The 13,728-nt window shown below is 46.8% G+C and overlaps 1 protein-coding gene across 1 annotated transcript; it reads left to right on the forward strand.

The window, feature by feature from the left end:
• Positions 1-5,826: 5,826 nt before the first annotated feature.
• Positions 5,827-13,511, forward strand: mrpl40 (mitochondrial ribosomal protein L40). Its single transcript, XM_070887591.1, has 4 exons — positions 5,827-6,034; positions 7,641-7,724; positions 10,499-10,654; positions 13,062-13,511. Exons 1-4 carry the CDS (start codon positions 6,000-6,002, stop codon positions 13,369-13,371), a joined length of 585 nt encoding a protein of 194 aa, XP_070743692.1. The 5' UTR covers positions 5,827-5,999; the 3' UTR covers positions 13,372-13,511.
• Positions 13,512-13,728: the final 217 nt, after the last annotated feature.

Here is a 13,728-nt window from a genome sequence, read left to right on the forward strand (position 1 = left end):
CTTATGACCCAAAGGTGAAACTCTTTTTGGAGTTCACCTGCAAAAATATAAAACATTAAACCGTGCCACCCGACCTGGGTGACACACCAGACATTTACAAGGCCCTTTTTTCCTTTTTTTTGTTTTTTTTTTGTGTTTTTCATTTTTTGGGGGGTTTTTTTGGGCGCTAAAATCACATTTTTCCAGTGCCCCCTATAAAAGGGAAGGGGACACTAAAAGCACCGGCAATTAAAACAAATTAAACTTTAAAACGTAAAATCATATTAAAATTTGGTTGCCGGGCGTGATGATGCACTCCAGTCCCTCCGGTGCCCACCTCTCGCGGAAGGCCGCGAGCGTACCGGTGGACACCACGTGCTCCATCTCCAAGGACACCCTGGACCGGATGTAAGAGCGGAAGAGAGGCAGGCAGTCAGGTTGAACGACCCCCTCGACCGCCCGCTGCCTGGACCGGCTGATGGCACCCTTGGCTGTGCCCAGGAGCAGTCCTACGAGGAGGCCCTCGGACCTACCCGCTCCCCTCCGCACAGGGTGCCCAAAGATCAGGAGAGTGGGACTGAAGTGCAGCCAGAATTTCAGGAGCAGCCCCTTCAAATAATGGAACAGGGGCTGCAACCTCGTGCACTCGATAAAAACATGGAACACGGACTCCTCCAGACCGCAGAAATTGCAGGCGGCCTGGGAGTCCGTGAACCGGCTTAAAAATTTATTGCACGGCACTGCTCCGTGCACCACCCTCCAGGCCAAGTCCCCGATGAATAGTGGGAGGACCCCTGCGTAGAGTGCCCTCCATCGGGGACCCCCGCCTCCTCCGGACGGCAAGATGGTATGCCATGGCGTGTCCGGACGGCCGGCGAGGATGGCAAAGTTGAGTACCCAAAGGTGAAACTCTTTTTGGAGTTCACCTGCAAAACATAAAACATTAAACGGTGCCACCCGACCTGGGTGACACTCCAGACATTTACAAGGCCCTTTTTTTTTTTTTCCCCCTTTTTTTTGTTTTTTTTTGTGTTTTTCTTTTTTTGGTTTTTTTTTGGGCACTAAAATCACAATTTTCCCCAGTGCCCCCTATAAAAGGGAAGGGGGACATAAAGGTGAAACTCTTTTGAGTTAACCTGCAGAAACATAAAACATTAAAACCATGCCACCCGACCTGGGTGACACACCAGACATTTTCAAGGCCCCTTTTTTTTTTTTGGTTTTTGGTTTTTTTTTGGGGCGCTAAAATCAAATTTTTCCAGTGCCCCCTATAAAAGAGAAGGGGGACACTAAAAGCACCGGCAATGAAAACAAATTAAACTTTAAAACGTAAAATCAAATTAAAATTTGGTTGCCGGGCGTGATGATGCACTCCAGTCGCTCCGGTGCCCACCTCTCGCGGAAGGCCGCGAGCGTACCGGTGGACACCGCGTGCTCCATCTCCAAGGACACCCTGGACCGGATGTAAGAGCGGAAGAGAGGCAGGCAGTCAGGTTGAACGACCCCCTCGACCGCCCGCTGCCTGGACCGGCTGATGGCACCCTTGGCCGTGCCCAGGAGCAGTCCTACGAGGAGGCCTTCGGACCTACCCGCTCCCCTCCGCACAGGGTGCCCAAAGATCAGGAGAGTGGGACTGAAGTGCAGCCAGAATTTCAGGAGCAGCCCCTTCAAATAGTGGAACAGGGGCTGCAACCTTGTGCATTCAATAAAAACATGGAACACGGACTCCTCCAGACCGCAGAAATTGCAGGCGGCCTGGGAGTCCGTGAACCGGCTTAAAAATTTGTTGCACGGCACTGCTCCGTGCACCACCCTCCAGGCCAAGTCCCCGATGAATAGTGGGAGGACCCCTGCGTAGAGTGCCCTCCATCGGGGACCCCCGCCTCCTCCGGACGGCAAGATGGTACGCCATGGCGTGTCCGGACGGCCGGCGAGGATGGCAAAGTTGAGGGTGTGCAGGAGCAGCCCGTACAGGAAACCCCTCCGCGCGGAACTGAAAGGCACGGAGGGGATTTCCCCGAGGCGGCTCAAGTTGTGAGGCGCCGGCCCCCGAGGGAGGTTCCGGGGTTTGGCGCCAATGAGGAATTCCGTCCGGACCGGGGTCAGTTCGGACGGGATCTCCCCATGTGCTTGAGCCTCCTCGATGCACCTAACGGAGTCAGGGCCCAGAGCTGTTTTTAGCGACTCGATGGCATCGGCCGCGTGGCGGACGTTGGCAGAATTTAGGCGCCGCGCCAGCGTGTCTGGCGCCATCCAGCCCGCTCCTCCGCCATCGAGCAGGTCCCTGACCCTGGTCACCTCACCAGCCACAGCCCTCTCTTCCGACCGCCACATAAAACCTCGGCCGTGGAGGTACGGATTCCCGAGCAGCGGTTCCTGCAGGACGGCCGCCACTCCAGCCGGCGGAGAGCTGCGCTTGGTGGAGACTTTGTTCCAGACCCTGATGAGTTCCCTGTAAAAGACAGGCAGCTCCCGGAGGGCGGTCCTGGCACCCCCCAAGTTCACAAACAGGAGCTGCGTGTCATAATTGAGGTCGAGCTGCTGGCGGAAGAAATACCTCGCCAGAGCGCACCACCTAGGAGGGGGCTCGACATAAAGGTATCTCTGCAGGGTCTGAAGACGGAAAGTCGCGAGCTGGGCGCTGACGCACACCAACGACTGACCGCCCTCCTCAAGCGGGAGACTCAAGACCGCGGCAGAGACCCAGTGCTTCCTGTTGTTCCAGAAGAAGTCCACCAGCTTCTTCTGTATCTTGGCGACAAACGCAGGGGGAGGGGTCAAAGTGACCAGCCGGTACCACAGCATTGCGGCCACCAGCTGGTTTATGACTAGCGCTCGACCCCTGTAGGACAGCACTCGGAGCAGTCCTGTCCAGCGCCCTAGGCGAGCGGCAACCTTGGCCTCCAGCTCCTGCCAGTTCGCCGGCCAGGCTCCCTCGTCGGAGCTAAGGTAGACTCCCAGATAGAGGAGATGGGTCGTGCTCCAGGCAAAAGGCCTGAGCTCCTCCGGCAGGGAGTCCACCCGCCACTGACCCACCAGGAGTCCGGAACATTTCTCCCAGTTGATCCTGGCGGAGGACGCGGCCGAGTAAATCTCCTGGCACTCACGCATCCTCCGCAGGTCAGCGGGATCCTCTATCGCGAGGAGCACGTCATCGGCGTAAGCCGAGAGGACGACCTCCACGCCCGGCCCTTGCAGAGCCAGTCCCGTCAACCTCGTCCGCAAGAGGCGCAGGAAAGGCTCCACGCAAACGGCGTATAACTGGCCGGACATGGGGCATCCCTGGCGCACCCCTCTCCTAAAGCGAAGGGGCGCCGTCAAGGACCCGTTAACCTTAATCAGACACTCCGCGGCGGCGTACAAAAGTCGGATCCGGGCGACGAAATGCGTCCCGAACCCGAAAGCGCGCAGAGTTCCGAGCAGATAGTCGTGATCCACCCTGTCGAACGCCTTCTCTTGGTCGAGGGATAGGAAGGCGACCGACAGACCAGCCTCCTGGGAACAATGGATGAGGTCCCGGACCAGATGGATGTTATCGTGGATTGTCCGGCCCGGGACCGTGTATGACTGGTCGGGGTGGATCATGTGGTCCAGCACGGCACCAAGGCGAGCAGACATCGCCCTGGCGAAGATTTTGTAGTCCGTGCTGAGGAGGGAGACCGGGCGCCAGTTCTTAAGGAGGCGGAGATCGCCCTTCTTAAAAAGACAGCACCTCCAACAGTGCAGTATGCCCTCAGTGCTGCACTGGGAGCACTAGCATAGATCTTTGTGCTCAAGTCCCTGGAGTGGGATCTGAACCCACAGCCATTCTGACTCAAAGGCAAGTGCGCTACCCACTGAGCCACAGCTGACACTAATTAATTCAATAGCTGCACTTAGATGATGAGGTTTGGGACACTATGCATGTTTTTGAAATTCATAGTGAATAATTTAAACATATACTAATCTTATTACTTAATTTTGTTGTATATTTTGCATTAAAGATAATATATGAAGGGCTTGTGTAACTACCCAAAGCTTCAGCAAACCTAAATTCCCCTGCATATTTGGCTGCAACTTGTGTGTTCAGCATTTTGCAAAATCTTCATCACCAGTAACTCCCTAAAGAGGATTCCATTTATAGAAAGAAAGAACTTGCATTTACATAGCGCCTTTCATGGCCTCGGGACATCCCAAACCGCTTTACAGTCATATTTGAAGTGTAATCATTGTTATAACATAAGAAGCACATCAGCCAATTTGGGCACAGCAACATCCCTCAAATCACAATGAAATAAAGAGCAGATATCTATTTTAGTGATGTTGGTTGAGGGATAAATATTGGCCACGACACCGGGGAGAATTCCCCTGCTTTTCTTCAAATAGTGGCATAGGATGTTTTACGGTAGCCTGAGAGGATAGACAGGGCTTGGTTTAACATCTCATCTGAAAGACATCTACTCCCACAGTCCAGCACTCTCTCACTACTGCACTGAAGTATCAGCCTAGATTTTGCGCTCAAGTTACTTCAAGTTATAAGAAAATGTAAGGAAATTATACTTTATATATTTGGGGGAAAAGTACACTTTGATGTGACATAGTTGAAGTTTTGAAGATTATTTTATGGGGAACTGACAAACTGGCTGAGGTCAATTATTCACCATGATGAAGAGTTCAAATTATAAGTAGATAGTATACAGTATAAGCTTTGGAAGAAAATTATTATTGCATTTCTAGAGAGAAAAGCATTTAGAGATGTGGCAAGAGCTTGGGTAGCATAAAAATAAAGGATGGATTTGTTGGTGATAATAGCCTTTTCCTGTTCCTAAAATTTGTTATGTTACTTCATCTTTATTAGTTGTCCCAATGCTCTCTCAAGATGAATAATATCCTTCCTATCGTTAGAAGAACAGATCTGCACACAATACTCCTGAATAAATGATGAAGCACTCTATTCCTCTGCAACCAAGTACTGTATGTTTTTGCCAGTTTAGTTAATTTATCCACTGTAATCCCAAGATCTAATTGACATAATTGACCCATTTAGCATTTATCCACATTGAATTACATCCACCACCATTAGACCGGTTGCCTACAAGGTCCTTTTTTATGAATCTGGGTGTATTGTTTTCCATTATTTGCCCTTACACATATTATGGTATCTTCCGCAATTTGAAAATGTTCCCCTGTGCCATTTTCAAAGTCATTAGCATTTATTAAAGAAACATGGTTTCTAAGACCAACTCTTTAGTTAACCCATTTAAACTCTTTCTAGCTTGGAAAGTTGTCATTGATGGTAACATTCTGTTTCCTCTTGCTCACCGAGTTATTTATCAAACTTAATACTTTACTGTATTTTCAGTGACTCCCTACCTTTGCTCTTAATCACCACTGAGAAACGTTGTCAAAAACTTGCTGAAAGTCCAAAAATACCACAATTACATTCTGTCGTGAAAGGCGCTAGATAAATGCAAATTCTTTCTTTTTTTGGAAAATTCCAACAATATTTCCCTTTCCTGAATCCATGCTGCATGCCTTTAAAACGTTATTTTTTAAGTATTCGTCAACTCAAATACCTAATTGTTTCACATTATAAATAAAGCTATTAATTCCCATTTTTATTTAAAGTTTGAATTTAAAAATTGAAAGTTTGTTACACTAATTGAACCATAAAATTAGGTGTTTAGTTAGCTTGCTGTAGATTTAGTTTATAAAAAGAATAAAACATGTTAACTAGTTAATTTTAAAATTTACTTTAATTTAAAAAAATTTAAAACAAACCTTTGGGTTTTAGTGTATCTGCTCTTGACTGTGTGGGCTCGGAACAATAATCGTGAATTGTGCACCCGAGTCGGACTGCATTCCTGTGGGGATGAGTTGATAGCAGCGGTGCGCCGCTGAAGGTGACTCGGGTGGAGTGGACACCGGGACCGGGGAGAGGCCGAGCGTGGGTCGGTGAAGGGAGCAGCGAGAGACCGAAGAACGTGTGGGATAAGGAGGCTGTGTGCGCGAGCGCTTGGCCGCGGCCCCACACGGGCAACATGTCCTGGCTGGTCCGGCCGGCCCTCGGCCTGGCGTGAGTACTGGGCCGGGGAGGGGAGAGGCTGCGGGCCGCGGTCTCCATGAGTCAAATCTAACTGAGGGTTGAGTGGATTTGGGGTCAGGGCAGTTTTACTGATCAAACATGTCAATCGTATGTACAGCTTCCATTTCCATTAACGGGGGGAAAAACACCCCGAGGCGCCTCAAAGAGAAACAGGCACCCAGCAGTAATTGAAAGAACTTGCATTTCTGTATCACCTTCCACAACCTCAGGACATCCCAAAGCGCTTTATAGCCAATGAAGTACTTTTGAAGTGGCGTCACTGTTGCAATGTAGGAAATGCGACAGCCACTTTCCACAGAGCAAGCTCACACAAACATAATAACCAGATAATCTGTTTTTAGTAATGTTGGTTTAAGGATAAATATTGTCCGACAGAAATCCCCTGCCCCTGCTCTTCTTGGAATAGTGCCATGAGCTCTTTTGAGTCCGTTTGAGAAAGTAGACGGTATCTGGCTGAACGTCTCACCCAAAATATAGCACTCAGTGCTGCACTGGAGTGTCATCCTGGATTATGGGCATGTGTCACTCAAGTGGGGCTTGAATTGCCTTCTGATTCAGAGGCGAGAGGGCTACCACTGAGTCAAGACTGACAGTAGAATGGTTAGTGGAGATGACTAAATGCATCGCCCTAAAGGTAGGTTTTGAGCAGGTTTTCGAAGAGGCGAAGGAAGTAGTACGGAGTTTAAGGACAGATGGGAAGTTGAGAGGAGGGAAAGGGCAATAAGCAAGGGCCAGGATCGCATAACTACAGAGCGGGAGGAGGTTTCAGAGATGGCGTGGGGTGGGTCAGTGGAGGCTTTGTAACCAAGAATAAAGATTTTGAATTCAATGCATTGAGAAATGGTGATTCAGTGGAGGATGGGACAATGAGTGAACATTTAGGTGTCTGTGCTGGAGTTTATGCACAGTGCAATGTAAGAGGCTGGCTAGGAGCAAGTTGCAGGCGTTAAGCCTGAAGGTAAGTAAAACATGAACAAAGGTTTCGGTGTCAGGTTGAGGCAAGGACTGAGATGGACAATGTTGCAGAGGGGGTAAATAATCGGTGTTGGTGATGGATAAAGTTTGAAGCTCATGATGCCCTTTGATGTCCCTGTTGACACTCACAGAATCCTTACCCGTGAGGTACAGTATATGATGGAACAGGCTGTTAATTCTTCCTGGGTCAACCAGAGAGATGGCATCAGGGCAAGGATACCTGACTTTTAACTGGAGCGAAATAATTTTTGCCACTATTAGTTTGGAGAAAGTTCTACCTTATCCAGACAAGCAATCTAACAGCACATTGGTGAATGTGGAGTCAATATTGCTGGCGGAGAACGGGCACAGCTCAGTGTGGTCAGCACTTGTGTGTTGAGTGGCAGAACTGTGTCATTGAGATGCAATTACTTTAAAGCGGAATTTTTTCCAGGATTTCTCGGGAGGCCAGTTTTTGACTTCCTCCACTGTTACTATCCGAGTTAGATGCAGCTGCTGGGAGGAGGGATTAACTTTGTTAAAGTAACAGCTATCAAACTTCAGTAAGAATGTATAGATCTCGTAACTAAAATCTAGAACATTGTCTCTCCTTCTCTTGCAGTCCTCGTGCAGTGTGGAATGCTTCAGTTCGAGGTAGTCATTGGCAGAGGTCCCTGTTGGCACTCCGAGAATCCTTACCCATGAGGTAGAGTATATGATGGAACAGGCTGCAATTCCAAAAGAAAACAGTGCGAGAGACAATTTAGAAAACAAAAATAAACGCCTCTTTTACTTTTCTAAATTCTCTCTCATGATGTTTCCTTTTTGTATTTTGGCAGTTTTACAATTGTGTACTGTTTTTCTCTCTTTCTTACTTGATCTTCCTCATAGTTTTGCCTTTATCGAATTTTGGTTTCTCTGTCTCCTTTTGCTAAATATTCCGTAATATGTTTGTTCAGTCTCTCAGCTGACCTGGGTTTGTCTTCTGCAACCAGTTGACTTGTATCCAATATTTTCAGCTGGATCCCCTTCAACTCAATACGTTTCTAAAGTTATGGAAGCTGCTCCTCTCTCTCTCTCAAATTATTAGTTAAATTCTGCCCCAATCCTTTCTTTAAAGCTGTTGAGAGTTGAGTTAACATGAGCAACAAGAGCGTCAATGGAACAATCATGATGAGAATGGTCATGGCTTTTCCACTTGTGATCTGGTTGCCTAATCATGTGCCGTTGTTTTTGACATCTCCAAAGCCTTTTGTCAAGGTCTGTACCATGCACTTCTAAACAAGCTTCAACCATATGGTGCCTGCCTGGAGCTATATCCACAGCTGTGTAGTTTCCTTTCAAATCACCTTATCTGTGCTGCCGTTGAAGGCTCACTCTTTAATTCTTTCAACATTAACTCGAGGGTTTTCCAAGTCTATGTTCCTTTTTCATAACAGTGACCTCCATTTATTATCCAACCCTATAGACTCTTCAACTGATGATTCCACTCTATATTCATCAACTTCCTTCAGAGAATATAGTCCTCACAGCTCCAGTTCTGGCCCAGTGCAATGGCTGAGTCACGACAACTTGATATCCTCTCTACCCTTCAATGGTGCCGTAAAAAATATCTTTCGCTTTGTTAAATCTAATTTCCTAATTTTTCTCTCAAACCCGATCTGCAGCTACCACTTCTGAACTTAATGGCCCTGCTCCTAGTTGTCTTGCACTATTAGCATTATTGGTCTTGCTGGTTCCTCTTGCTAAAGCTACTTCTGAGGAACTTGATTTCCTGTTTTGTGCCAAACATCTTTTCCTCAACAATTCTTACTCCTCTATAAACCCCAAGTCCATTGAAGACAATTACTGTTCTTGTGTCCAAGCAGACTCTTCTAGCACCTCTCATGAGCATAGAGATGATACAGGAAAAAACTTGTTATCTGATAGGTGATCCCTTTCTCATTTGTAGCCTCTGGCCCAACTTCTAGTCTTTTTTTCTATTCTTAAATATTACTATGGCCAGTTCTCCTCTGAACTTTTCTCTCTCATTTCTTCTAAGCTCCAAATATGCCATTGTGCACACTCTTCCTCCTCCCAACATCTCACTGTATCGAAATCAAGACTCATCGAACAGTATCTAACTCAAACTCATTCTTTCCCCAGACATCAAAACTGTGGAACTTCTTGCCTCCATCATGTCTTTCCTTCCTTGGGCTTTTCAAAGCCAGCTGGGTGGGACTGCACTCGCCTGGTTCCATTCATATCTATCTAATCGTAGCCAGACAGTCTGCTGAAACGGCTTATCTACCCCGCTCCCCCCCCCCCCCCCCCCGCATCGTTACTTCTGGTGTCCTCCAAGGATCTGTCCATGGCCCCCTCCTATTTCTCCTCTATATGTTGCCCCTTGGTGACATCTTCCAAAAACACAGCGTCAGTTTCCACATGTACGCTGATGAGACCCAGCTCTACCTCACTACCACTTCTCTCGACCCCTCCTCGGCCTCTAAATTGTCAGACTGCTGGTCCGACATCCAGTTCTGGATGTACAGAAATGTTCTCCAATTGAATATTAGGAAGACCAAAGCCATTGTTTTCGGTCCCCGCCACAAGGTACCTTGCAGCAGGTGGAAAAATTGACAAGGAAAATGCAGCTTGTGTTCATGAAGAGGGATTTCTGTTTCAGTTTCTCTATGTATATGTCAAGTTTAAAATCATTACATTTGCCTAGGTCATCACCTTGCGTACATCACTACAGTTTGAAAGGATAAATTGTACAAAAAATATACTTTACATTGCATCAAAGAATGACTGAATTCATTAATATTGGTACGTGATACTTTTGGGAGCTAGTACTGTAGAAAAAGAAAAGCAAAATACTGTGGATGCTGGAAATCTAAAAAAGAAGCTGCAACGCTATAAATGATGCACATCAACTTCTTTTGAGTCCCAGGTTCTGATCCTGCCGAGTTATGAGGAGCCATATGCATCTCTGGGGACGGGATAGAGAGGAGCACCCAGGCTGCACGCGACCATTTTGCAGCAACTGCTTTTACTGGCAGAGGTCAGAAAGCAGAAGTATGGGTGAGCTGAATTAATCTCTCACATTTAGGGAACATAACAGGAAACGTTTAAATAACGAGGGTAAAAAAACAAATTGGATGTGGCTTGAAAGTTCTTTCCTCCAATGATGCCTCTGTCTGGAATCCTTGTATCAAATGGGTACTGTACTGTGTTGGCACGGAGCCAGTCTGGGCCTGTGAGTTCAGCTTGGCACAATCTCAACTTTGACTGCTTATTGCAGGGAACAATCGAAGGAAGACCAGTGGATGAGGCACTGCTGCCCCATCTCTGCACTTCCTCGTGGCTGGGTTAAAGTGGCAGCAGCAGAAGCTGGGAACAGGTCTCCTCGCCACCCCGTTGCTTGGGAGGTGTCTGGGAGATGAAAGTGCAGCCAAAATTCAATCTTTGTTCAATCTCTGCGGTGGATTTGTTTTGCAGAGCTGAACCAAAGAAAAAAAAGAAGGTGGATCCCAGGAGAGAACAGGCAGCGAGAGACCGTCTGAGAAAGAAACTGAAAAAGTTGGAACGTGTTCCTCCAGAGCTGATCCCGATCGAAGATTTCATCACGCCCACTAAGTTCCTTGATGAATCCAGGTTTGTGTGGTCTGAGACAGAATAGTTAATCATTAATTAACAAAAGACAATAGTTCCAAAACGGACAAATGGCCTTCCCTCATCGCCTGGATGGGGTGGGAATTCGGTTCCTTTGTGGTGTATATTTTTTTGTTATGTTTTTTAAATTATTTTGGTGAGAAGACTTCCAACTTTCCAAGGTTTAAACATCCAAAATGTCTGACTTACATGGCCAATACTCCGACACAAAACTGGACTTTAGGAAAGGCCTCATACAGAGCTTAAACAGAACGAAATGGCACGAGTGTAACGTTTAAGTGCCTGTTTAATCCAGGCATTTGGCTTGACGGTGCTGGTTCTAGAAGAGGCGTTTTTTCAACAACTGGGTGTCTGACATGTGCAGGGACCTATCAACTTAAGTAGAAACCGCATCTGGAGTTGGATTTTCGGCTTTGATGTTTTTGGGGCGATAATGGCGGTGGGGCGGGAAAGTTAGCGCCCAGGAATAGTTTGCACCTCAGTAATTAAGTTTGGGCAGCTGGGCCCTGCGTCCAGGGGTGCAGCACTAAGGGAGGCGTTGTACATCTCTCTTGGATGCTAGCATGGAAAATTCCCAAGCTAAAGAGCTAAAGAGCTAAATGCTCCGAGCGACATCTGGGGGGCGGGGGGCGGGAGGGGAAAAGCAAACCTAAATACCACAAAAACATTGGCCACACCACCGCAACACAAATCACTAAAAAAATTAAAAGAAAAACCAGCCACACTTACCTTGGGAGTCCATTGCTCACCTCTTCGCCAGTGGGATGGTTGGACCACTCTGATTTCCCAGGCAGTCAGTGCAAGACAAGCTTTCCGGCGGATGGGTCAGGCAATAGTCAAAACTCGTGCTGGTGTCGTAACCAGAGGCGTTGCACACCGGATGCAGCTCTTCCGGGCGGTGCTGCTCCGTGCCACCGCAAAACCAGACCCGAGGATCGCTGCAGAGCGCTGGAGGCTGACCACCCGGATAAAACACCTCACCACCGCCGGGATTAAAAAGAGCGGAGAAGACCAAGAAATACAGCCCCTGTAGTTTATACTTGATATAATTGTGTATGAGAAGTGATTGGAGTACAACAACCTGCTGAAATTGTATGTGGAGAGGTCTTGATGCACATAACATGTAGTTACAGTGACTAATCGGAACGCCTAATTAAATCCAGTACTAATGCTGGGAGCAGGCTACCCAGTGCTTGAAAGGCTGGGTTGAGATTTGATGCTTTTATGTTCTTTAAATACTTGCTACTATTCACGCTGAACTGTTGTTTCCATTCTGGAATTTGTTTTGCAATACTGCTGGTAAGAGTTTATTTTCAGACCAGGATTTTTTTTTCTTCTGATTGGATTATCTTTGCGTTATCACCATTATCTGTCTACTAGCTGGGAAAAGGGCAGTAGGTCCACCATCTGGGCTAGGGAGAGGGGGATAATGGGTCTAGGATATAGGTGTAGGAAAGGGGACAGTGAAGGCCAGGTAAGAGGGGACAATGGTATGAGATCTCGGCAAGAGAGGAGGCAGTGGGTGCAGGTCAAGAGAGGACAGTGGATCTAGGGATCAGATGGCTAATATGTTCTGCACAAGAGAATTAAAGAGCTGATAGTTTACCTCTCCAGTCTATGGCGACACGGGGTTTTTGTGTATCTCGTATGCCATCTTCAGCTCAACTAATGGCCCTCTGAGCTCATAATCCAAGCAGACGCTCCACTCAGATGCTGTCCTGCGGATGAGATGTTAAACCCAAGGCCCCCTCTGCTCTCAGATGGATGTAAAAGATCCCACGGCACTATTTCGAAGAAGAGCAGTATAATTACTCTGGTGTCCTGGCCAATATTTATACCTCAACGACACAATTAAAACAGATTATCTGGTCATTATCACATTGCTTTTAATGGAGCTTGCTGTGTGCAAATTGGCTGCCGTTTCCTACCTTACAACAGTGACTACACTTCAAAAGTACTTAATTGGCTCTAAAGCACCTTGGAATGCCCTGAGGTTGTGAAAGGCGCTATATAAATGGAAGCCTTTCTTTTCTTAAGGCATTGAACCAGGATTCCATCTGTCTATTCCGGTCACCAAATCCCCTTTCTATTATTTGGAGAAAAGTGAGTGAGTTCTGGTATCTTTCCTTAATCAATATCACAGGAACAGATTAGCTGGTCATTTGTCTAATTATTGTTTGTGGAATCTTGCTGTGCACAAAATGGTCATTGTGTTTGGTTACAATAGTCACTGAACTTTCAAGTGATTAACCGTGTGAAGCACTTGAAACATTTTTGAGAAATATGATATACAAATGCAGATATTGACAGATTGCATTGTGAATAATATGTATTAATGAAGACTAAGCACAGAGAGCCTGCAATAACATAATGTCTATGGTGCCTACAGAGTCCGAGACCCTGACAAGCTGACAGTGGAAGAGAGCGAGCGGCGAGCACTTCTGATGAAGGAGTGGTCGCGGTATAAGAAGAAAGAGCACAAACAGGAAGCGGAAATGATCCAGTCCATGATGGAGGCGCAACAGCAGGCCCTGAAGGAACTGCGGCTCGAATCGGAAGAATTGTACCAGGCTGCCGTTAAACGGGACCAAGGACTATTTCCATTGGAGTTACAAGGGACTAGTTTTGCTCCGCCCATAGCTGACTACCAAGCACCTGATGGAAAATACAGAGATATCACCAAAGTATATACACAGTGACATACACGAGACCCTCGCACTGCTTTTAAGCTGATTTTTCTAAATAAAGTGAATATTGACTTGTGTATATTACACACCACACTTCTACTGTATTAATGTGAATATCATGCTTCTAATGTATAAAATATATCCAGAAAAGGCGCTGGGTTTTCTTACTAGATTTGTTAATTTTTCGATGTCAGTTGTCGCTGTTACTGCATTGTGGTAATCTGCTGTCTGATGACCAGGTGGCAATATGCATATTGCACTCTCTGTACCCCATTGTGGTAATGTACATAGTCTTAAAACCAGTATGTGGCAGGTGTCTTCAGTAGTCAGTACCGTAAAAAGGATGTAAATTCCTTCATAATGAAAATG

This window comes from Pristiophorus japonicus, chromosome 8 (assembly GCF_044704955.1).
Source record: "Pristiophorus japonicus isolate sPriJap1 chromosome 8, sPriJap1.hap1, whole genome shotgun sequence".
In the NCBI taxonomy this organism is placed as follows: domain Eukaryota; kingdom Metazoa; phylum Chordata; class Chondrichthyes; family Pristiophoridae; genus Pristiophorus; species Pristiophorus japonicus.